Below are 26137 nucleotides of genomic sequence, written 5' to 3'. Positions count from 1 at the left end.
ATCAAATCTGAGCAAAGAAAATCAACAGTTTTGCAAGACCAACCCAGGTACGCAGACAGAGACGTATATAACACTGTTAGTTGTTTTGATCACTTGTGACTAATAGTCAAGTCTTCTTGGCCACTAAACAAAAACATAAGCTAGAGGACCAACATCAAGACTTACTCATGGTCAAAAATTTATCGGTACACGGCGATCAACTTTTCCCCGATACTCCTGTTCTGATAAAATCCATATTAAAAATATTATAAGTTGTCATATTTTTATTGAGAGGCATATTGATAACATTACAGCAGGGACGTATAAAACAAAATTTATTACACGTCCCCGGTAGAACACGTTTATGGGTAATTCCAGGAAACAAGTGGCATGTTGTTGTACAAATGAAACATTAAGAAGAATCCCTTAGTTTACTGCTTCATTGCATTATTTTAAGATGTATTATATCATTTTCATATAAGAAATTATTAGCAACGACATCCTGGATTTTTTCAAACTTTTGGAGGAGGAGACTTTATCCCCAACCCCTTTCCCCTCTCCGGGGTTGAGAAGATTTTTCAATTTTAAAAAATTTAGCCCTTTCTAATCCTGGATCCGTCCCTGATATGCTCAATAATGCGAATACAGAACATTTTTTACACTGCCTGTTACATACCGTCTCATGTTGGATTTAGCGGGAAGAATCATAGCTCCAAGGGAAACAGCTCTTATATACTAATTTCTGTTTTGTTACGGTAGTGACGACCTTAACCAAGGGACACGTAATAAAAAAAAAGTTCTCTTGATTGTATGAACTTTTAACTATAGTTAAAAGAAACATTTTCAATTTATAGTAGACAATATAGAAGTGAGAGCGAGTCATCAGTATTTTATGAATGTAATGATACGTGAAGAGAAAAATAGTTGTGATAAATGTATGCTAAGTTTTCATTTCTGGTTAAAATATCATTGTGAAACGTAAAAACATCCTGCGTGTATTTTCTGAAATGGTCTATATATAACCATGCGTCCATGCTTTCATGTAATACAGTCCCTGGTTATAATATTCATCACTTTATTTTACAACCTATTTACTGCAAGTATATATGATTTTATTCAAACCTTTTTCAAACTTTTGCTTTCCAGTGTAGGAAAGTCTGACAAATTTTGGCCTCATGGAAGATCCCGGATGAAATGGGTCACGTGACAGAAGCCCCTGTCGAAGCGTGGGCAGACATCTTTTCTTCGCCGGTCGTCAAACAAGAGATTAAACCTAAGGTGCGTATCAAATAAATGATTTGAAGATATCTGATGGTTTATGCTAGCTTGATATGTATTTCATAAGTCAATGCTCGTTTGATTGCAGTTCGATTCTTATGGTTTGCTAGACTCCAGAGGACTCGATGGGGCTTGGCTTTTGACAACCACTCGGCCAAGAGTGTATAGGCAAAAATCCCTTCTATCAGATGTATCGATCAGGCGAGCAAATCATAAATGCACCATTCTAATTGGTCTTGCTTCAATCATTGGAAAATCCTTGGAACTTAAACCGAAGGCTTGGGACCGTTTCAACTCCCAATTGCCACTGAATGAGGGAAGACTTACTTCAAAGCCCCTACGTTCTCGCATTCACCCTATACCGTGGGCCTGTTTTCGAAGACTTTCATGTAATATGAGAGCCCATGATTTGATGTGGAGGTGGTTTTACTACAGGCCTTTGATTGTATCGCATACTATAGTTTTACGGCAATCGGCCAATCCTGGAAATGATGCCCTGTAATAGCATGCTAGTAACAACAAGCACAGGTACTTGTGGAATAGATTTCAGTAGCATTTAAAAATAACAAACCACACACTAGCTGCCGCCAATCAAACATTTTTTTCCTTATTCTATTTGTTGGTTGATTTACTTCAACAACTCTAGAGAGATTCCGCATTATGGCTACCATCGTAAATATGCTGGAAAGTAAAGTTATTGGGGAAATGAGTGGAAATACTTTGTTTACAATATTTAATTGTTTTGACACTTATGCATAAAGTGTTTGATCTTTCCATCACATTGTTTTGAACTACATAAAACATTGCCCAAATGCAGATCCTTGCAAGGATTTGCTAGGATTTGGCATTTTGTAATTTTAAGGACCATGATTAAGGCAAGAATAGAATTGTGGATAATCAGAACCCATACAATAAATAGTTCTTAAATTTTACTGATTAATAGATTATGAGAGACGCAATCAATCATCAGAATAATTTTTTATGTGTCGCTAATCATTGTTATCTAATCCTGAGTACACCAATAGGTATAACCCTCCATCTACATTTTTACCTGTCGCCTACATCAACGAAAAATTAGTCCAAGCATTATCCTACACTACTAGTACTAGTCATTGGACCACTGTACTTTGGGTGTGTGTTGGTGAGGCAGTGTCAATCTTCTACATCACTAATCACAAGCATTTATCCACCAGAACCATTGTTACAGTCCTGTGTGGTTAATGGGTGACTGTAATTCGCCAAATTGTCATATTATGTAGAACATTCCAATTTTTGGGATATGTGTAATATGAACAAAAAATGGTTGAAGGCTAATTTTTTTTTTTTTTTTTTTCAATATTTCATGGCATTGACATACAGAGGAACACCTCAATTGGTCAAAAAGATATCAGAATAATTTGAATGTACATGTGCTTATTTATCTGAAGAGTTTTGGATTGTGTTAAAATACGTTATGGGTAAATCTAAGTAAATTATTTTGTAACCAACATATTTATATCATTGAAATGAAAATGGATTTTACTTTTCACAGATGCCGTTCCCGAATCAAACAACAACAAAGCTGTATATTGGAAACTTGCCAGAGACTTGCAAAAGAATTGAACTACAAAAATTATTTGAACCATTTGGGCAAGTTGTGGAGTGTGATATCGTTAGAAACTATGGATTTGTAGTAAGTTGTAGTAACCACTGTACTCTTTGACAGAATGAATGTTTGTTGTTTGTATTTTTTTCAAGATACGCCGTGAAGTAGTGAAATAAATTTATTTTTGTATAAAGTTAACAAAATTTGAGTGAAAATCAGAAATTGAAGTTGCATCAATGTAACAAAAAAGGTCAACAAAGTACATTTATCATGAACATACAGATTGTATGTAGACTAAAAATACTTCATTGTAGCATACATGGGCATGAGAGAAAAAAGAAAAAGGCTTGTACAGAAAATCAAATCTCTGTTTAAAAACTTGTATAAAAATATGAAAATACTGAAAATTCACATAAAATCGCTAGACTCAGTAAGTTATGATAAGGAACTCAATAGATAGTATTTCGATATAAGAAAATTTGCATTAATATCTGTATCATTTTGTATGATGTAATCAGCAAAATGTAATAGAAAAAAATTAATAAGGTCTTGAAACATGTTGCATTTTGTGGTGCAGGTGCTGATTTATTAAATATGTTAAAAAAAAAATCTTGTTTTGAAAGATAGTGAAACAGTTTTAACTCCATCAAATTCAAGAGAAATCTGCTCTGAAGATATCTGAATAGTTTGGGGATAAAACAGCTTTTGACTTGAGAGATATTAAGATGAAAATCATTGACACATTTATGTTGATCACACTCTAAGTGCATTAATTGTTATTTGCTTCTCTTTCAGCACTATGCAAATGCAGATGAAGCGAAAACAGCAGCAGAAAATTTAGATGGCACATCCTTTGAAGGATCAACATTAAAAGTTGAGGTACATATCAATTAACGAGTCTGAGACTCGGAGGGATGATTTTGTTAAAACAAATGTGTCTGCTTAAAGGAAATTTCATGTTGCTCATTATTTATGGTAGTCTGATGAAATTAAATGTTTCAGATTTATTTTCTTTTTACTTTTTTTTGCTATAATTATAAGCATTTACATACAATTACATTGTTTAAACATATACATGATTCTTAGCAGGTTATCAATTTGAAGTGTAAAATGTAGCATGTTTTCTGACTATCTAGGTGTCTCACAGTAAAGTACGACAAAAGCCTGGAATGGGGGGTAAAGGGGAATGCTATAGATGTGGAAAGGAAGGCCACTGGTAAGTATGAACTCAGAAGTTCGTCTAGCTGTTGTGAAGGAAATTTTCAAAAGTCTCTTTTAATACTGATAGGATATACTGTGTACCTGGAAATTTTAACTCTGTTTTATTTTATCACCTTTCACTTATAGACAGGGAGAGCAAATTTAAGATGGAAACAAAAATTTATTATTCTTATAGTAACCCATTTATATGATCCTCAGAGTGCAAAATGAACATGAGAGGAATTTGTGTACAATGGTACAAGGGCAAAAATAGCCAGGGGCGAAATATCACGGTATGCAGTAATATCCCAAGTCTGTATCATATCTAAATATTTTCCTTTTTGTGTTTTAGTAGAAAAACACTTGCACTAATCCAAGCGAAGTATTATAACATTTTCTGTTTTCTTTTTGTTGAATTTTTGTACATTTCACTTATTTTTCCAGAAGAAGAAAAAAAATTAACACAGTGATGTTTGAATGGCTTTTTGAAATAACAGTTTGTCCTTCACAAACTCAGAATTTATGTATTTGAAAATCATATCAGATACTCAACAGTGATATATATATCTGTAATGAGTGAGACACCTACAATTGCATTCAGCAATTACTGCCAAAAACTAATAATACAGCATTGTTCCTAGTCAAAGTGATCAGATTTACAACATTTTATAAATATAAGGATGAAATTCAAAACAGAAAATTTGAAATGCCTGTTTTAAATTATCAAAGTCGCTGTGGTCAAAGGTGTCTTGGTTAAAATTCCGATAGGCCTATCAAAGCAGCTTAAACCTAAAAAGATTCAGGTGCGTCTAAGTTACTTTGGCCAAAATCTTGAAGATTAACTTTATGATGTTACCATCACAGCTGCTTTTTCCAATATCTCTATAACATTCTGATGAAAGTGTTTTGAAGTCATTGGTAATGTATTTGTACTAGAAAACTGAAACTGAGGTTCTATAAGGGTCAAGCAATGATGTCACTACATACAACACAGAAAATATTGGAGTTTCTGGTTGCTTTTTAGATTTTAATATCTTTAGAATATCGAAGTGATGAAAAATTTTTATGACAAGTGTTATAGTTCAATCATAAGAAACCTTGAGAATTTGTACATGTCGAAGGATTTTGATGTGTTCGTAAAATAAACAGGCAAGAATTGAAGTAAAGGAAGTGGAGAAAGGGAAAAAATAATTATTTTAGACCTTTTTTGTACCAAACTTTGTCGTAATGATAATCCCAAGTTTGAAAACTTTCCACTGCAATGATTTTATTCTATGAAAGTGATAATCTTTAGTGTTTGAAATAGGATGGTAATAATTGGCATGGAGATTCTTGAGAGGTTGTACAGAGTTGGTATGAAAATAAATGAAAAAAATTGGGTTTTAGATATTGGAAGAAAAAGAAAACATTCATATTATTGTTCACTTGGAATACTTGTTTAAACCAGGAACATTTTCAAATTTTGTTGAAATTTATGAATATTTCATGGAAGATTCTTTTTATCAGGTAGTAAAATTAAATGGTAAAGGAGCTTGATGTTGCTTTACGCTCATTTCTTTGTAATTTACAGGTCCAAAGACTGTCCAAAAGGACCGTAAGTACACTACTAGTTTTCAGATGTTGTCAAAAAGTATTTTGGTTTATAATTTACAGGTCCAGTAACTGCCCAAAAGGACCGTAAGTACAGCAATACTCTATCACTTTCTTTTCCTGTTTTCCCTCTACCACAGTATTGTGTTGCTCTATTCAATATACATTAAATCAATATAGGTCAATTTAGCTAATACTGAAGTCACAGTTATAAGAGAAATGTTCCACTATGAAAAACCTTGCTGTTGACTCTGTTTTCACGATGTAATTAAATATTAACGGAAGAAAGTTTTTTTCAAAATTTTTGTGAATAGATTTTATTTCCATACACTTCAACATGTATATAGGTTAAACTGAGTAAACAATTAGTTACTGGACCTGTTATTGGAAATAACTGGTACAGTTTCATGAGATTAACATCTTGTTGCAGAACACGTCCAAAAGGTCCCAGGGCTCCACATGATCACTACAGAGATCCCTATGCAAGGGACGCCTACGATCCATACTACAGAGACCGTTACCCTCCTCCACATCCTCATGACAGATACAGACCTTATGCAGATCCATATGACAGACGGCCACCACCACCAAGGGACCCATACTACAGAGAATCCAGAGACCCTTACGCAAGACCTCCACCAGAGTACTACGGCAGACGTTCTCCACCTCCATCCAGGTTAGGACTTCCTTGATGATATTGATGACTCTGATTGTTTACTGGTATATTAATAGAGCAACCTCTGAGGAAAGTTTTATATTTGAGAAACCATAGCAGATATGACAGTAGTGTCATGTTAGACTTAGAATATCATGTTTATACCCAACTTGGAGTCTCAATGCCACAAATTCTTAATGCACCAAAATGTTAGAAAATAAGCTGTGTATCATTTCACTGCTATATAGGTTTTGTGTTCTCATTTTCAGTCGGGATCCCTACTATGACTACTATGACAGAAGAAGGTAAGAAAAACCTGGAGAAGCTTAGCACCTTTACCCTCATCACTGTTGAACTAGCAGAAAATGTGCAGTTTACTTTTTCTATGGTAAAAAATATTGATTTCCAACAGACTTTGTCTTGTACAAAACTAGTAAGGAACTAAGTGGCAAACTTCAACTGGAATCTTAATTTCAGAACCTATAAGAAATTCAGTAGCAGTAGGTCCTTTTGTGGATTGTTGATTCTGTTGTGTTGAAATCCAGTGTTTCAATACAGGGCTCTCACACCCCATTTTGGGACTGAGGCCCAGAGCCCTTAGAATTTGGAAAAATAGCAGCATTTTCCTTAGAATTGGGAAAACTTGGGGTCTAAATTGGGAAAAAAAGATACCATTTTGCATTGGGAATTCGGCCCCAAATCTGGCAGATCGAGAGCCCTGCAATATAAAATGTACATCTCCTGATTGTGTAGGAAAGTGAGTATCGTGTCATACCCAACTTGTACATGTGACTTCTGTTTATTTACATATGTATATATATCCATGTGGAAGTGCTTATTGTAGATGCATACTTGATAAATACTTTGCATAAAATGATTATTTTTTTGGGAATCAGTGAAGCATCTTTAAAAGCTATCTAAAGGATTCAAGATGTCAAATGGTGTGTTTTAAGTACTCACAAGGAAGAAATGTGAGATCAGACCATGTCAAAATTGTTTTTGCATACAAATTAAAATTGATTGTTATTTTGATTTGTACAAACTTTGATATAGGATATTCGAATCTGGTGAGCTGGTTTGGTGCAGCAGGAAGTGTCCAGCAGAGACCAAGCTTGAGTGGCTTATTGAATGTTATTATTACAAAAAAGTCATTGTGACAAATAATATCCAAAATGGGAACAACTTTATTTAGATGCTTTTCCTTCCCTTCCCTTCCCATGTATACTTACTTTTTCTCTTTATGAATATTGTACTTAATGTCTGTGTAGTTAGGATTCGTTTGAAGTTTTTTTTTTAAACAGGTTAAAAAAAGTCGGATGCTGGTTACCTTGCCTGCATTCTGTTCATGAAGGAAGTTACGCTGGTGGCTCATTTACTTATATCTGTGATTAATGACGATATTGTAGCTATGATGTTGTAACAGATGATCAATAGTATAGTTTGATTCAGTGAATATCATAAGTTGGCCTCCATAGGGGAATTTCCGTAGATTTGGCAGATTAATCAAAATAATAGATTATTAATGCTTTAGTTTACACGTGCTTAAGAACGCTATGCTCGTGTAGTGGAGTTATACATAGTCATTTGTCTGTTTATTGTATGCAGCTACCCATTGCCTCCACCTCCCGGAACGAGTCGTGGCATGTCGCCGCCATCACGAAGCCGCGTACCGGCACCTTATTGAACATCAGAATCACAGAAAGCCGCGGATGAACGGAGAAGCTAACGGATCGTTAATCGCAGGGCGGCATGCACATCATGTAGTGAACAGAACAATCGAGCAAACTGGAAAGACGGACAACATCATTTTAAAAAGAACGCTTCTCAATTTTCCAAATAAGAGAACTCATTGTGAACATGTCTTATGTATTTTATCATACAAGGAATCTCGTGCTTTGAGTATAGGGGTTCTTTTATCTGTAATGTTAATTTATATCGTGTGTGATCATCGCTATCGTTCCATTTATTTTGCCATATCCTTAATTATGACAAAAATGAAAATCGTGTCATTCTTCATACTTCTCATAGATATGTCCAATTGGAATAAAATGCAACAGTGTAGCTTATCTCTTCGCTTTTGTTATATCAATTTCTATTTGGATTAATCCAATGTATGAAGAAACGGGTCGAGGAAATGCTGCTTTTGCTTAACAAATGCCACGAGTCGCTGATTGAGGTGCAAAATACCACGAGTCGCTACAGATCAACAGTTATTTGGTATGCACTGATCACATGTGAAGGTAATATATTGAACCTCGCGGCCACATATCCAATGCCTTCACGCGAGCCGAGGTTTTGCTTGGGTGTTACAGTTGAATCTGCCATAATAAGTTGCTACATGTATTCGATTACTTAATCAGTTTTGTCTGATTACTTTCGGCTTTAACTTCTGAACAGGTAATCTTTTACCAAGATTTCGTCCGTTATTGTTCATATGGAAAAACATTCCAATAACGTGGATGGCCCAGAATTAATAGCATACGATGTGGACTTCTGCCATAGAGTATTATTGCAGATCCAACAGAACATGAAATAGTAACCTATTTACAGGTCAAATCATTTCTTCATTCAATTATTTTCCAAATTAGATATAACTTATTGACAAGTGACAAAAGATATTTCACTCCATTGCTTGCTAGTTAGCTCACCTGGTCGAAAAGGCCAAGGGACCTTATGGTATACTGCAGCCTCTATCGTCCATCAACTTCTTGCATTTCAATCTTCAAAATTGCTGGGTCAATTTTGACCACATCCAATGTAGAACATTAGGACATATTGATCTAATTAAGAAAAGAAATAACTGGTCTGTGCCCTCAGGGGCCTGTTGGGCAGGGCTCAGGTTAAAAATGGTGTCATCTTTAGTAATGACACACTTAATTATAATCATCACAACTCTTTGGAATTAAGAAGTTTATAGTTCAGGGGTCAAGTGGTGGAGCAGGATCAATGTTGTCTTATGCAATTCTTTCCATATTTGAAAAGTTGATATTCCCACCAACAACCATATATAGCATTGTTTGGAATCAAGAGTTAAACAGAATCATGATGTTAAAATAGTCCTATGGAGTCTTTCCTCCTTAGATTCTGGGCAATATCTTTTATAACAGTTAAGATCCCCATCCCATAAACATTTATATCATTGGTGGGCATAAGAGACATCTACAAGTATTATGCAAGAATTGAGCCGGAGGTCTTGCCTCACCCCTAGGGAGTCAATTCCTGAGCCATAACTTTGAAGATTTCAATCCCACTGATTGGCATCAAGAGATAAACACAATTGTTTTACATATATAATACTTGACTCGGAGGTCTTTTCCCAACCCTTAACTAGGATTTAGTTCTGTAGTTTAAGCTGGGCTTAGCCATAACTTTGATACCATTGCTCGGCATAAAGATCAAGGTAACTGATACAGAATCTGTTGGTCTTCTGTTTACATTATGATCCAGCTGAAACAGAGACGTCTAAAATGTGGGCTTCTACATGGATGGCACCAAAATGATTTTTTTATGACATATTGTTGACTACCTTTCTTGATGCTTAGTTTTGAAAGAAAAAAACGCTTTGCATTGGTAATGTGGCCCATATTCAGCCCCAAACTGCTGAAAAATATCCCAATTGCATTTATGTATTTTCTTATCTACAGGAAAAGAACCACTTCGATATTTAACACAGTCAATTAGGGTTTCTTTGTTCACTTTAGTATTATTCTTCAAACATCAGAGAAATTTGATGAAACAACTTTTTCACAGACATCCCTAAACTGTAAACTGAATGTTTTTTATGGAATTGATATATGGAAAATTGCATTTGCTAAGTAGTATCTTCCAAGATCTCCTTAAAACAAGATAATTTTAGTGACTCAAGTGCCTTGTTAAAGGCACCTTCTATTTCATTGTCACTACAAAAATTACCACATAAATGTTTGTATATATACACCTCAACCTTTACAGAGTACACACTACATACTGGTGACTTTTCTCCCAATGGTGATTTATGTCGCCTATGATGTTCATAATTTTATATCATACCGACTACTACAAAAGTCACCAGGGTTAGAAAAGTCCGCTCGTCTAGACGAGTCAAAGCTACTTGCATGCGAGTGATTTGTTTCAGCTACTTGTCCGGCGGGCGAGTGAAATTTATAGTTTTAGCTATTAAATATTCCATAATAAATTATGTTTGTCAACTTCAACACTCTTAAAACTAATTTAAATCCACTGATAGTCGATCAGATACATCGATGTAGTATCCATGTTTACACCAAGTGTCAAGACTCTGGCTGATCCAGACTACGCGAAAACCTGTTACGTCACCACAAATGTTGCAAACAAGATTGTTTTGTGTACGTAGTTACTTTCAAAAAGTCGATGTTCTCGCTCGCGTTAACAATGAATTAAATAGGAGTAAAACAATAAAAGCAAGTGTTGAGTTCAAACATTTGATATAGAAATTGATAATAAAATTTGTGTTCCTTAAATTATGTTTTGTCGCCTTTTTTCTTCGGATGAGTGAATGTTACATTCGGGCAAATGAATTTCAAGTTTCACTTGCCCGACAGACGAGTAGCTGAAAATTGTTTTTTCTAGCCCTACAAGTATAGACCATCTATTGATTTGAAATTCAAGTATAATGAATGTGTATTTGTACAATCTGAATGTGAGTAAGCAGAACAAAATGCTGTGAGATGGCCATTAGTGTAAGTAATGGTTTGTAGGTTAGGGTTTACAGTCATGAGAAGGGAGGGATAAAGGAAAGGTTATATGTGTATTGAAAGTTTCGTCAGTAGGTTTGTCATCACTGCATTCAATTCACAAAAATTGCAGTATAATTTCATGGTTTATTTTTTGCTTCTTTTTTTGGCTCATCAGAGAGAATGGTTGACTGAGGGTAACACGTTGAAAGACAGGAAACTTGTGCTCAACTTAAACCCTCCATTTGGTCTACATGTGAATCCCACTTTGGATTGACTGTTCATGCTAACACCTTAACTGATGTTAATCCTTGAGGAAAATGCCTGCCATATTAATGTAAGTGATCAGTACATATTTTAGAATTACATGTATAGATGTAGTACAGATTAGAAACAACATTGTACAATTCTTGCATTCCCAGATAAAAGCTTTTTCATTTAAATCTATGGCTTTCAAGTAACCAATGTTTCAAAGAATGGTAAAAGCTCATTTTTGAAATTTTCTTTTTTATTTTTATGAACTGGTATTTCAAAGAATGTATTCTGTGTTGTTTTTTTTTTTTTTTCAGGAATAGCCTTGCAAATTATTATCTGAAGACGTGAATATGGCTAAACAGCATTTAAATTGTTGTTTTAAATCAATGTGTACCTTATACAAAATAAAGTACATGTGTAAAACATTTTTGATTGGGCATCATTTGTTCTTCATGTAACACCAAATATGGCACCTATCCATCAAATAAGCACCATATTTTCAAATTTCGAAGGTATCACCGACATCAGATAAGATGTTTATTACAGCTTCACAATTTTTTAAAACTCAACACTCACACTGCAGGGGACATTTCAAGATGATGGTATATACCTCACATATGAACTCCTAAGTCCCTGAGTGATATTCTGCAGTAGAGATCTCGTGATGAACATTATCTAGTCACAAGGGACAAATGATCTAAAACTACCAAATTTTGGTGCAATACTGAATGTGCAGAGGGGACAAAGTTTGTGTCTCCTGCGTTCACACATTTCATCTCTGGACATATTAGCATATATCCAACATAAAAGGGCTAAGTACACAACCTTGACTTTCATTAGATATCTTCATACATAAATTTTCTTGAAATTGCTTCTTTGTAAAGATTTCTGATAAAGCTGTTTCAAAGTAATAGCAATTCCCTTTTTTCAGTTTGAATACTAGAGGATTCAGTTTCTATCTTGTTTAGTTTATTGGGGGCTGCTAGTTATTCAATTTACCTGAATTTAATAACATCCCCAGATAACCTAAACAGAATTGAAATTTAATCCTTGTATTTATCAGGGTCAGATGGGATATAGGGATATGCTTCTATCTTTGTACAACTTACCACTGTCAACCTCTAACAATTTAATTCCTTGACAGATTTTGATCAAATTTCACTCACTTATAAACAACTATATGCGAAAATTTACGGTATTATGTGTAAGATAATTTCAAATTTTAGGGTTGTGGAGTCATCATTACTATATTTACAAAATCCTTGTCAGTACACCAGCTTCATTTCTTCAGAAATTTCCGTCGAACTTTACACCAATTTCCATCAAACTTCAGTTCATTAATGGCATCTTTTTATTGTGAAAAAGTCCAGAACAGTGAGTGAATTTACTGTAAGTTACGAAATTGAGATAAAATTGTCTCAAACGTTTTGCCAGTAACTGTAAAATTACACACTTGTAGTAGTAAAGTTTGACATCTTCTTACCACAGAACCACACAGAGGACACTTCATATTTACATTATTTACACTCAGTCACTTCTTCCTAATTTGCATAATAAATTGGAATAATAATGTACTTCCACTAGATCTCAATTATGTTAATAAAATGTTTGTGTAACAAATAAACAAGTTGATGTTACGCTGTCAATTCCTCCATTGGTGGTACTATGTGTTCTGGTAACTTTTCCAGTTCATGCTGAAAAAAAAAAAGTGAACTTGAACGCATGTAAAAATTTCCTATGACCATCACTGACAAATCCTAAGGACATAACAAAATTATACGATTATCTATTGCAAGTAATAATTCCACCCCCAAATTTTCTTTTAAAAAAGAAACCAGTACAATGAAAACACTTTAAGCAATGCTATTTAAGGCTTCCTACCTTGGTAACCTTCATTGCCACACCGTGGGGCAGATTACGCTGTATATACTCAAGGAAAGTGTTGGCTGTGGATCCTGTTAGTTTCTCCAACTAAAAGGAAAGAAATAACAAATATATCAATGTTTACAGTTAAACATAGGTCATCATTTGCATCACATCACGTCTCTACAATAAAAATCTACAAATTGGTATATGATATATCATTGCAAATGACTACTAAATGAAATTCTTTCTAAATACGTGTACATGTAATGCTATACATTTTCGTATAGAGTGAAACCTCCCAGTTAAGACCACTTTGGGAATTGGACATACCGTAAGTGGTATGAGAAGTGGGTGTGATCCAGCAGACAGACTTGTCTAATGGACAATTTCTTCAATGTTTTTACCTGCTTTAAATTAGTATGTATGGTTTCAGAATATTAAATCTTCAGTAATCATGTCTGATTTGTGAGTTTGACAGCTCAGTAAAGTGATCTGACCACTTTGCAGATGTACACAGTGGTATACACACCTGGTAATTGAGCAGTGGTCAAGTAGTATGGTGAACTTTTTAAAAGCTTGTCTTAATTGTGTGGGGGTCTTAAGAGTGAAGCATACAATACAAAAATATACACAGGATTATTTCAGAGGACTGATACAAAGTAAGGTGGTTTCACTATATTACATATACTTCAAAGTAATTGTCATTGAGAAGAATAAGAAGTATTTGATGCCAAATTAAATTATGACCATGTATAACCAAAGTGGAAATCGATTGTAGCTATAGTAGAATACTATATTCCTGACCTGATGATGATGGAAACGGTAGCCATACTGTACCTACCAAATTCAGATAAAGTGGCAGACAGGAACTAGTTAGATGAATAGACGTTACCCTGGGAAAAATGTTGTTACCTACTGACATGTTAGAATAATTAATAAAAAGTGCTGTTACATACTGACGGACAAGATTAACAAAAAAAAAGGCTGTTACATTCTAACAAGTTAGATTAACCAATGAAAAGTGTTGTTATATCCTATCATGCTAGATCGATGGACGAAAAGTGTTATGATGTACACGTATTTGAATAAATTAGACTCCATGCACCTGGATTGATCACCTGTTCTGTAGCTTTTACTGAAACAACTTAATAGTATTAGTTTATATAGATAATGCAGTGGAGTATTGAAACTGGATGTCTCTTGTTTATTTAAAAGTTTTAACACATTTGAACTCTGCAACCTTGAATATGTATCATGCTGATTTATTTAAACTGGATTTGTAGCACTTCATGAAAGCGTACTGCTAGCCAAATATAACATTCTGTGTTATTTGTAATATTTAACACATTTGACCCTGGTGAATTTGGAAGTGGATAACAACTTATATGAAAAATGTGTAGCCTTTCATCCCAGAATGCTTCAGGTCCAATATCTTGATCTCAGACTTCTTAATTATTAAGAAGTCGCTTACAGTGGTAAATGATGTCAGATGGATGAATGATGAAGATACTTTGCTATGAATGGAACTACAAGTACTTCATTAGAAAAGTCAACAACCTATTGAAAGTGCTGTTACATACCGACATTTTGAAATATCTATTCAGAAGATTTGTTACATTGATGAAATGCAGAACAAATTAAAAGTATTGTTACATTGTAGACAAATTAAAATAACACAATATTTACCTCTATGACACGGTAGTTAGTTCTCATTTCATACTGCACCCTGTGTTTACCATAAATGTGAGTTGACTTGAGAAGAGAATATTTTGTGATCACTTTTGGTGGTGTATAGCTGTAAATCAAGAAATACAAAATATAAACCCTGAGAAACATAACAAAATGACAGAAAAGCTTTATTTATAACAAAACTTTGTAGATTTACATATCATTTGTTGTACACAACGTCAGAGGGAAGAGAAAGGAAATGAGCACCAAGGATTCAGTGAAATGGACTTTGACCTGGTCTAGAAGTAATAAACAGCTTAGCGTCAAATCACTTCTAATTTAAGAGAGAAGGTTTTCCTACAGAATGAAGTTCAAATCAGGAAAAAATTTTATGATATCCAGCCTCCTAATATATGTATCAATACCCAAGGTGGTTTGTGTTTCTCGAGAAAGTTCGAAAACACAACTCAAACAAAAAAACAAATAGAAATGAAATGAAAAAGTAATAGTTTGTGGTGATTTCAATTTGGTATTGAGTCCAGATTTAGACTACGATAATACCTATAGAAATATAAACAATGCAGCTGGTAGGGATAGGGTTTTAGAAATTAAAGATACATATGATTTTATTGATATTTATAGAGAACCCAGATACCAAAAGATATACATGGAGAAGAAATAATTCTGTAAAACAGGCCAGACTGGACTTTTTCCTTGTTTCATACTGTCTGTTATCTAGTGTTAAAAAAATCAATTATTGAATCTAGTTATAGATCTGACCATTCAGCTACAGTTACAGTTTTACAGTTAAATGAATTGGAAAGAGGGAGGGGTCTATGGAAACTTAATAATTCTTTGTTGTGTGATCCTGAATATTTAGATGTGGTTAAAAAATGTATAGAGAATGTTAAGTCACAATATTGTTTGCCTGTCTATAATATTAGTGCTATTAAAGATATTCCTGATAGTGACATTCAGTTTCTGATTAATGATCTATTGCTTTTGGAAACTTTATTAATGGAGTTTAGGGGCAAATCAATATCTTATGCTTCATATGGAAAAAGACAACAGAACAGCCAAGAGGAATAATTAAAGAAGTTGATAGAAAGTCTAGAAGCTAGCATAAACCCAGAACAGGAAGAATTAGGTAATAGAAAACAAGAATTATAATCTTTACGATTGAGAAAGATAAAGGAAGTTTAATCAGATCACGCGCAAAATGGATTGAAGAAGGGGAAAAGCCTACTTCCTATTTCTCAAATTTGGAAAATCGAAATTTCACTTCTAAAATAATTCCAAAATTACAAAAAGATAATGGTGACGTGATTACAAACCAGGGGGATATTTTAAATGAAGTTAGATTATTCTATGAAAATTTATACAGTTTAGAGAAGTTGAAGCTGTCAATTTAAATTATCATCTTCAGGGTTGTGGAGTACCAAAATTAAGTAACACAGAGTCTAAGAAGGTTTGATCACTAGAGAAGAGGCAGGTAAAGTTTTGAAATATATGAACAATAATAAGAGTCCTGGATCAGATGGTTTCACCCCTGAATTTTTTAAGACCTTTTGGAAATTTATAGGAGTATTTGTTGTCTGTTCAATAAATTATAGTTTTTTTGTTGGTCAGCTTTCTATCACTCGGAGACATGGCATAATAACCTGTATTCCAATGGGAGATAAACCACGTCATTTCTTTAAAAACTGGAGACCTATCTCTTTGTTAAACAGTTCCTAAAACATAGCTTCTGGAATAATTTCTCATAGGATAAAATCAGTTCTAGGAAAGCTTATAAATGAAGATCAGACAGGTTTCTTATCTGGGCGCTATATCGGTGAAAATATTCGTACTCTTTATGACGTAATGGCATATACTGAAGATTTAGATATTCCAGGAATGCTCCTTATGGTCGATTTTGAGAAAGCTTTTGATTCTGTTTCATGGGATTTTATTGATAAAGTTCTCGATTATTTCAATTTTTGGGCGGAATATTAGGAAATGGATAAAAATTTTGTATACTAATATTTACTCCTCAATTAATCAGGGAGGTAATATATCTGCCTCTGCTGACATCCATCGTGGTTGTTGTCAAGGCGACCCTACATTTTTATTTTGTACGTTGAAATTTTAGCAGCAAAAATCAGGACAAATAACAATATACATGGTATACAAATTGATAATGTATCTATTCTTAATATACAGTATGCAGCTGACACTGGTCTTATACTTGATGACTCGGAGAACTCACTCAAGGAATCAACTGTTGAACTAACTTTTTTTTACTTCAGTCGCCTACAGCGCTGAAAGGGTTAAGAAGGCACCTATTTTTGTCTGTATTTTCTTATTTATGTCAATATGAGCCATGATGAAATGTAATGAAGGTCAATACTTTCCAATGCCTCCATTAAAGGTTGAACCCTTGACCATTGGTTTACTAATCTTATATTAGCTAATTACAACCCAAGAGAAAATCTCCTTTAGCAAAGGTTTAGAAATTTAAAGTGACAATTATTTCACAAGGGTGACAAGTTTTCAGTGGTAAACTTACATCTTAACAAGATTTATGTTCAGAAATCTGGTAGCCATCTTCACAAAAGCAGCATAACTATTTAAGACAGCAATGTCATGACCTTTCACCTCCAAAATAATTTTGCGGTAAAGTTCATCTGTCTCATCACTGTCTGTAGTCTGAAAATCAAAAATTCAATGAAAAGAAATGGAAAAAATCAAACTGCATTAACTTGTAAAACAAATTTACGAGGTAGATATCAACACAGCAAAGAGTTTCTTTTTACATAAAAAGCTTTTCTGAGCTTTAAAATAACATGCCAAAGCAAATAATAAATTACATATAGTATCATAGACATTTATTCATTTGTTTTAATGACCAAAAAAGACTTAACAGACATAAAGCTTAACATTTATGCCATGCATGAGCAACAGACATTATAAGAAGAAATAAAAAAATCACCATGTTTTGTTGTGTTTCCTTTGTATTTTCAGGCTGATAATCAGTCTGTGTGACCACCTCGTAGGGACCTACAAACACAAAACCTTATTCAATAATATCTAAAAAAAATCTTAATTTCAATTTCTGAATTTCACATGATCAAAACTAACTCTCAGCACCCGCCATTGTATGATCTATTTTTCAATTAAGATTCCCTGCCTTTCCTTTTCTCATCTTTCTTATTCTTAGCTGTTGTGATTTAAATATTAGTTGTTTTAAATGAGCGTGTGGTAACATTAATCAATAAATGAAGCTCTTATATGAAATCTGATAAATGACATTAACATGATTTCCAGTAACAATTTTCAGATGTCAAAATTCAAGATGGCCAAGTATTGAAGAAAATATAGCCCAGGTCACAATGACCTACTTTTGGTACATTGCACACTGCCTCGCCTACACCCAGAGAATACTGTTTCAGATATAAGACAAGAAAAGGTGTGGAATGAATGATAAACATCAGGCAAACATTTAGTCCTTTCCACTTCCCTGTTTTCCAGTGGGGGGAGGGGTTAACATTTTTTGTAAATGGGCCAATACCCAATCTGCAAACAAACTGTTAATCACTTTTATCTTAATTTGGAACCATGTACTCTTAGCACATTCTTACCGGGTCCCTTTTGTCTGGAATCTGGTTTCCAAGGTTTCGCCTGAAACATAAACAATATTTTTTTAATTTTAGACTCTTTACTATGATCATTATCAATCACTGCATATATGTTTCATTTAGTACTGCATTCAAAGGTTTGAAGACTTCATCATTTGACATCAACAATGCAATTACATTCGTCATATGAACAATGTAAAACGACAGCTGGAGATTGTGCTGAAATCATTGCACACAACTCATGAAAAAAGGGTATTTATCTAAATTCTACGCAGTTTGGTTCTTCAGTAAAATTGAAAAACAAGAGGCCAAGTAGCCTCTACAATCACCTGAGGTTAGCAATATTTAACATTTTAGTTATTAGGCTAAGTAGCTTTAAAGTGTTACGAAAAAGAAATTGCAATACTGATGATAGTTCGACTAAGTGATATGAATTAAGCTCTGTGGGTTGGCCAGGGTCAATATGTGCATACCACTGAACTGTCATCCGATACTATCAACCAAGTTTTAATTATTTCCAATAGAAAACGAACAAAATTCCCCTGGGGAAGAAAATGTGAGTCCCTATGTCGTAAAATTCTAAACTTTAGTAAAGCACTTTAAGACCTTCCATCCACTAAGAGTATTTGATTTTTATTTTTGAAATTTGAGCCAGTTTGAGCCCTTGGGGTCAGCCAGTTAGCAATATTTAACATTTTATACCAATAATTCTAATCAAGTTTCAAATATTTTAAACGTAAATTAAACAAATTATGCGAAAGAATTTAACCTTACCCCCTTCCTCAGGGGGAAATTTGAGACCCTTGCATCATGAATTTCACAATTGTGGTAAAGCACCTTAATACCCTTCTATCTATGCAGAGTGCTTGACTACCATATCTGGGCGTTGACCATTGAGCTAAAATTAATTAAAAATATGAAAATCTTTCTGAAGGTGGTCAGACAAATTGTGTTGTCAAAAGTGAACAAGAGGCCCATGGGCCTTAACGGTCATCTGACAAAAAGCAAGCCAAACCTAGAAAGTGGGTTGAGGTCATTCATTTGAACAAACTTGGTAGCCTCTCCTCCAAGCATCTTACAGGCCCAATATCAGCACTCATGGACTTTTGTTGTTAAAGAAGTTATATTTTAACATATTTGAAACCTTGAAAGTGGGTTGAGGTCAAAATAAACTTGCCCAATGCTAAATATCGACTCAATTTTCATTATATAAGTCCTTTGTATATTTTAACATATTTGACCCCTGTGACCTTGAAAGTGGGCCAAGGTCATTCATTTGAACAAACTTTGTAGAGCCAGCATGCTATGGGCCAAGTATTAGCCCCCTAGGCCTTCTAGTAAAATTATTTAAAGATTTTGACTTTAGTAAAGTTGTTCACTTCATTTAAGTAGCCTTTCCTCCCAGCATGCTACAGACCCAATATCGGCACTCATAGACTTTTGCTTATTGAGATGAAGTCCTTTTATATTTTAAAATTTGAGCCCTGTGACCTTGAAAGTGGGCCAAGGTCAATTTGGCCAAACTTTGTAGGGCTCATCAGCCCTTGGGCCAAGTCAGCCAGGCCTTCTAGTATTTGAGAATTATTTAAAGATTTTGACCATCACTTGTTCAACTTATACCAAACTAATTCTCCCAGCATGCCAAGTTTCAAATATTTTATTGAAAGAAGTTGTTTAAAGATTAAACAAATTATTCATTTGAACAAACTTGGTAGTCCTTCATCCCAGCATGCTACAGGCCTTATTTTAGTTGCCTGGGCCTTTTGATTACTGAGAAGAAGTCCTTTGAAGATTTAAAGACATTTGACCCTTGCCTTGAATGAAGGTCAAGGTTTCACAAACTTGGTAGGGTTTCATCAAAGCAAGCTACAGGCTAAATATTAGTTGCCTGGGCCCTCCAGTTATTGAGAAGAAGTCGTTTGAAGATTTTAAGACATTGACCCCTGTGACCTTGAAAATTAATTAAAAATATGAAAATCTTTATGAAGGTGGTCAGACAAATTGTGTTGTCAAAAGTGAAAAAGTTGATCACACACAACAAAGGGTTGGTAGATATAATCAATGGAATGTGCTTACATGCGCTTACTGTCTGGTAACCTCAACCTAATCTTTGTGCATCCAGATATACATTTTGTTATTTTACAAATGGTACCATCACACATGTACATTTTGGCACATATTACCTTAATAGCAGTATTGTCAAAGGGGGTTGAGCCTTGCAACATACTGGCAGCCACCTCCATCTCACGTATAGAGCCAAAATTCTGAAAAAGAAACATCAATATATAAACAACAAAATTTTAAATGGTAAAGTTTTTAAATGCAGCAAACATTTTTATCTGAACATCTCCACAATTATGAGTAGCTTTCCTAAGATTCTCAAGACAATTTGGATATGCCTTTTTAAAATCATCATTTCTGTTACATGTATGACGCACAACTCACAGCAAGCCACACAGATTTCATATTGGTATCTAGGACGTCCCCATACGGTTTACAAAGCTGTTCCAGTTCTGCTGCCTCCCAGCCTTCTGGTACATTCAGGACATGCAGCATACTTTTGTTGTTACCAACCTTCAAAAAAGCAAAAATCAAAGTTTCTTTGCAAAAAAAAAAGGTTTAAATATAAATACAGAAGTCAGGAAATTGTGGAATTGCCGGATTCTGGTTTGTTTCAGAGCTTTTCACTGGTCTTGCTGAAGTTATTTCTGTTAAAATATGTTCACACACTATTTTTGTGAACATCATGAAACAGTCTCACTCTTACAACTTAAATACATCTAACCTGTAAAAAGTCTGTAAAACAAATGTATGTATTCACAGATCGGAAAAGCAAACATTGTATTCTGTTTCAGCATTTACTATCTTTAAATTCGGCCCTTTTCCCACTATAATTTTCATAAGAGTATTATTGCTTTTGCATTTTATAGAGGTGAATGAGTTCATTAATACTAATTTAAGTAAGCAATATCGGAAATTCTAATGGATAAGTAATATCACTTATTTGTAGAGGCAATATCAGTATCATCCCTTCTTAGGTCAGGTAACGATTATAGTGACATTTTTCTGGTTCAGGACCCGCCACTTCTACTAGGTGAACCTAAACAATAAGTTCCAGTGATTTGTGGTGTAGGAGACAGAGCCCGAAAAATTGTTTCCCTTTGATGGCGGTGAAACGGGGGATAAAAGTTGGTCACAGTAAACTACTTTTGGCACATGACACACTGTCTCTCCTTGGTCTACCAATACCCTTGTATGAAGTTCCAATGACAAGTAGTGTAGGAGTTAGAGCCTGACAAGATAAAGCGTGGTTACCAATAGACAACTTCAATTTTACCTTGTATGCATCTGAATTCTTTCCTTCTCCTCACTGCTAGGTGCTAAATTTCATCAGATCTTGCCAATACAATCATATCTGAATTAAGATATGAATACCTGACACACAAAAATCAGTAAGGCTATGCATTAAACCATATGCAATTCATCACAAAATACTCACCACTGTCTGCATCTGATATCCTTCAAACACTATACCATTCAAGTTATCTGCTGCTAATGCAACCATTTCAGGTTTAGAAAATTTCTGAAAAGATTCAATACAAAATTATAAAATTCTCCATATATATACATCATTATCTAGTAATATACAAATTGCAAATTAAATAAATGAATTTTCAAGCAGAATATACCATGTATGTTATCAGAATAATTTATCCTGAAATATACACTCAGTCATTACAATACACAAATATCCTGTAACATACACAGTCATTCCATAAAATACATCAATATCCAGTAACATACATAGTCAGTCCATAAAATACATCAATATCCAGTAACATACATAGTCAGTCCATAAAATACATAAATATCCAGTAACATACATAGTCAGTTCATAAAATACATAAATATCCAGTAACATACATAGTCAGTTCATAAAATACATAAATATCCAGTAACATACAGTCAGTCCATAAAATACATAATTATCCAGTAACATACATAGTCAGTTCATAAAATACATAAATATCCAGTAACATACATAGTCAGTTCATAAAATACATAAATATCCAGTAACATACAGTCAGTCCATAAAATACATAATTATCTACCGACATACACAGTCAGTCCATAAAATACATAATTATTCACTAACACACAGTCATTCCATAAAATACATAAATATCAAGAACATTCAATAACATATAAAAATATAAAGTAACACAAACCGTTAAGTCATTAAAATACATAATAAATCCAAAAATGTACAATGCTACAAGTAACAATATTTACTTACAATTATAGCTGTTATGCCTTGTTTTTGGCAGTCTGTTGCACCATGTCTTTGTAGAAACTTTTCTACAACATCTTTGCTGATCAATTTGGGCATGTTTTCAATTCGAAGATATGGGTATTTCTGTAACATATCAAAACATACAAGGCTCACAGTTAATACCAATGTTAAAAAAGAAACATAAGACTGAGATTTAAAACTACTATTAACAATGAAACATGAGACTGAGATTTAACATCACTGTCAGAAATTAAACATGAGACTGAGATTTAACATCACTGTCAGAAATTAAACATGAGACTGATATTTAACATCAATTTTAGCAATGAAACACGAGACAGATTTAACATTGCTGTGAACAACAAAACATTGCCATTATTGTCAATGTTTCTCAGGGTGAAGCAACACTTACATTTTGAGAGGAGGCTGTTGATGTAGTACAGGTACGGCAGAAATTAGTGAGACTGAAAAAATGATGTGGAAGAAATGAATTAATGTAAAATGTACCAATTGTCTGAAATGTAAATTTCTAATCTACAATCTTATATATAAGCCATCTTCTGTCAATATAATTTGGCAACTTTTCAATTTCTCATCAAATGTTAATGCTTCACATTAAATGTTCACAAAACTAGAAACAATAGATATATCAACATACAGGATTTCCAGATATCTTCATGGTTGCTTTCCCCTCTCAAGTCTTTGCTTGTGGAAATTCCCTTTCAGTAAATTTCAATTCATTTTTTCATATATTTTGAATATGTTATATACAAAATGAAATGTCATTTAATGGGCAATATCAGGTAAGATTTCATAATTTCAGAATTCATAAAATTTACCTATAGGAAGCTGGATGTAAATGTTGATAGTTCATCTCATTATAAAAACTGGTAAATGGTCTTGGTGGATGGGTATCTGTCTGCTTCAAACCCTAAATAACACAAAAGTAGCATGAAATCACAGAGAAATCTTGACAACCACCATCATATGATCATTATTGGCTCCATGCAATTGGGCCCTTTTCTCTTTATTTTCTTATTATTTACTTATTATTTGTTGGTTAATTTGTACATTTACATGTTTACTTGTGTAAATCATCCTAAGAATACACAACCCTAATATCATGCCCCTAGGCCTTTTAGTCCATTTTGCTTGTAATATGTTCCCTGCATTGTTTGGTGATACACTTATTGATGTTATATCATTTTGGATTGTTTGTGAGAGATTAATAAAATTTCAGGCATTAGAGTATGCAAGACTATTGTCCGTTCATTACAAGTAAAACAATATGGGGTATACATGTAAATATAAATGAATAGCCATTCCTGAAGGAATACAGGATACTTATTTACATGGTTAACGGGAGGAAGCTGTAATTTAGATAACGAGTTTTCACATTCTGTTATTGAGCAGAAACCTTTTTTGTAATAAACCTTCATATGAAGTTTTAAATTAATAAACGAAAAATTACTCATGTTATTGAGGGGAAACCTATTTTGCAAGTGTATCAAGGGACAAAACTCTGTAAATTATGGGCAAAAAATTTTGGTTATCAAACTTGCCTTGGGTTTTATGGTAATTAATCTTCATGTGAAGTTTCCAATTAATCTTTAAAATAATTTCACAAGTTATTGAGAGGAAACCTATTTTGCAAACGTATCAAGGGCCATAACTCTGTAAATAATGGGCAACAAATTTTGGTTATCGAACTTGACCTACTTTTATGGTAATAAACTTTCATGTGAAGTTTAAAAATAATCTGTAAAAAATTATTCATTATGGAATGGAAACCTATGTGCAGCAGCCCGCTCACGTAAAAACATAATACGTCCTGTCTTTTGACGAGCGTATAAAAACTGCAAGAGGAAATTCAACCAAACACCAGAAATAGTTTCCTATGACAAAAAACATTAGTTTTACCAAGGTGTGGCCATGTTGTTTACATTTGCCCTATGTTATAGTCATATTTGACTTACATAGCCAAATGCCTGTGTGAGGATTGTCCACTCTCACACACTAAAGAACCCCCTGTGACTTTGTAAAAAGAGTAGGCCTAATTAAGCCAGTCCAGGGGTCTAAGGATAGTGTCAGACTACACAATTATTTCTCAGACATTAGACAGACTTCAACATTATCCTAACACAAACCAAAATCAGATACGCCCCCAACTCTTCTTTTCAGCTTGCGGACACGTTTCAAAAACTAATATAATAAAATGATCACCAGTACAGACGATTCTATACCACTGAGGGGGATGCAGGTCTCCCCTTCATATCGCCAGAACACCGACATTCGTCAGTGAGACAATACGCGGACATGGGAGAAGTCGCTGATACGGAAAACCTGTCAACCAACCAATATATCCAATTGTGCCTATGTATAATGTAGCCATATTACCGGCACTCCGGTACCTGGTGGATGTCTTCTAGGTCAAATATTTTGTAAAGGAGCGAATATTTTGTTTATTGTGTGTGTGTGTTTTTTTTTTCAACGGGTTTTACGTCCACTATTATGACCCTTCGGTCTTTAAGCAGACGAATGGAGTAATGCAGAAGCTGAGATTATATATCGTCTTGATACAAGCCTTGACAGGTGGGAATTTCCCTTTCAACATTATTACTACATAAAACACATGACTTGCTGTGGAGGTATTGAGTTGTTTCATACATGTGTTTCGAGTTTATGGCGACTACACGATACTTACGCTCTGGTATAGTGCGTAGCGTGAACCATTTATCTTCAATCTGCTCATACATCGCCTAAGCGCAGCCATCATGGCGAATCGTGCGTTTCCTCGTTCCTGCCATTCAGTTATTTAATTCTAAAAAGATTCTTTAAAGGAAATTTAGACAAAATTATTAGTTATCTTTTCGTCACTGATATTTATTTTAATTCCTATACTGACGAAATAATATTTTTAGGAAATACAAAGTAATTATTAGCTCCGAGGCAACGTAACCATAACAGCAAAAAGCTTCCAAGATGGTGGGTTTATTTTCATTTTTCTTGTGCTCAGACTACACAATTTCTATAGCTGCATTAGTTATGTCTATCTTTAATTCTTTCAATGTGCTTTTTTAGTGTATAATGTGGCAATATAGTCAGGCCATTTGCCTGAAATAAGACAATAACCCCCCGCCCTGTTTACAAGTTTTACAATCCAAAACGTGACGCTTGCTATAGCTAATATTTCATATAGACTGTTAGACTGTAGTATGATGATGTTGTGTTAGTGCCTTCATAATGATGATGAATTTTTGAAATGAGGTATTGCTGTATCTGAACGTGTTAATGGATTTGTAAGTCCTTATGTGTGCCTTGTCTAATAAATGTGTTTTCATTAAAAAAAATCTTTCAAAAATTGAACAAATACAAAAAATATATTAATACAAACGTACTATGGACGAATTCACTTGATAACAGGCAGATTACGTGATAAAATCAGAAAACAAATTATTT

General features: G+C 34.0%; 2 protein-coding genes across 5 annotated transcripts; one reads left to right on the top strand and one right to left on the bottom strand.

Annotated features, from left to right (window-relative positions):
• The first annotated feature begins 1193 nt into the window (after nucleotides 1-1193).
• LOC132551429 (RNA-binding protein lark-like) lies at nucleotides 1194-11658 on the top strand. Of its 4 annotated transcripts, XR_009554246.1 has the most exons (9): nucleotides 1350-1785; nucleotides 2789-2929; nucleotides 3638-3721; nucleotides 3979-4058; nucleotides 5696-5719; nucleotides 6063-6308; nucleotides 6557-6592; nucleotides 11157-11315; nucleotides 11548-11658. XR_009554246.1 is itself a non-coding variant. In XM_060215577.1 (8 exons), the coding sequence occupies exons 2-8, from the start codon at nucleotides 2789-2791 to the stop codon at nucleotides 7969-7971; spliced, it is 690 nt and encodes a 229-aa protein (XP_060071560.1). In that variant the 5' UTR covers nucleotides 1194-1257; the 3' UTR covers nucleotides 7972-8353. The 4 variants fall into 4 exon arrangements, 3 of the variants coding, with proteins under 3 accessions (XP_060071560.1, XP_060071553.1, XP_060071567.1); XM_060215577.1 differs by lacking the exons at nucleotides 1350-1785; nucleotides 11157-11315; nucleotides 11548-11658 and adding exons at nucleotides 1194-1257; nucleotides 7893-8353; XM_060215570.1 differs by lacking the exons at nucleotides 11157-11315; nucleotides 11548-11658 and adding an exon at nucleotides 7893-8353.
• Nucleotides 11659-12566: 908 nt separating this feature from the next.
• LOC132551594 (uncharacterized) lies at nucleotides 12567-25461 on the bottom strand. Its single transcript, XM_060215753.1, has 13 exons — nucleotides 25383-25461; nucleotides 23518-23609; nucleotides 23091-23142; nucleotides 22682-22801; nucleotides 21884-21967; nucleotides 20830-20958; nucleotides 20568-20648; nucleotides 18388-18427; nucleotides 17739-17806; nucleotides 17316-17455; nucleotides 14786-14894; nucleotides 13115-13204; nucleotides 12567-12927 (listed from the first exon to the last, which is right to left on the bottom strand). Exons 1-13 carry the CDS (start codon nucleotides 25452-25454, stop codon nucleotides 12868-12870), a joined length of 1137 nt encoding a protein of 378 aa, XP_060071736.1. The 5' UTR covers nucleotides 25455-25461; the 3' UTR covers nucleotides 12567-12867.
• Nucleotides 25462-26137: the final 676 nt, after the last annotated feature.

Source organism: Ylistrum balloti, unplaced genomic scaffold, assembly GCF_031769215.1.
Source record: "Ylistrum balloti isolate Yb309-2 unplaced genomic scaffold, AGI_CSIRO_Ybal_v1 Utg369626, whole genome shotgun sequence".
NCBI classification, from domain to species: domain Eukaryota; kingdom Metazoa; phylum Mollusca; class Bivalvia; order Pectinida; family Pectinidae; genus Ylistrum; species Ylistrum balloti.
The sequence above is the reverse complement of the archived record's forward strand: the minus strand, read 5'-3'. Positions and strand labels throughout refer to the sequence as shown.

Coding starts and splice junctions, on each gene's coding strand:
- LOC132551429 (XM_060215577.1), top strand. CDS start 2,789: ATGCCGTTCCCGAATCAAACAACAACAAAGCTGTATATTGGAAACTTG. Junction 6,309..6,556: donor CGTTCTCCACCTCCATCCAG/GTTAGGACTTCC, acceptor TCTCATTTTCAG/TCGGGATCCCTACTATGACT. Junction 6,593..7,892: donor GACTACTATGACAGAAGAAG/GTAAGAAAAACC, acceptor TATTGTATGCAG/CTACCCATTGCCTCCACCTC.
- LOC132551594 (XM_060215753.1), bottom strand. CDS start 25,454: ATGATGGCTGCGCTTAGGCGATGTATGAGCAGATTGAAGATAAATGGT. Junction 20,649..20,829: donor TGAAATCTGTGTGGCTTGCT/GTGAGTTGTGCG, acceptor TTTCTTTTTCAG/AATTTTGGCTCTATACGTGA. Junction 14,895..17,315: donor AACATAAATCTTGTTAAGAT/GTAAGTTTACCA, acceptor CTTGATTTACAG/CTATACACCACCAAAAGTGA.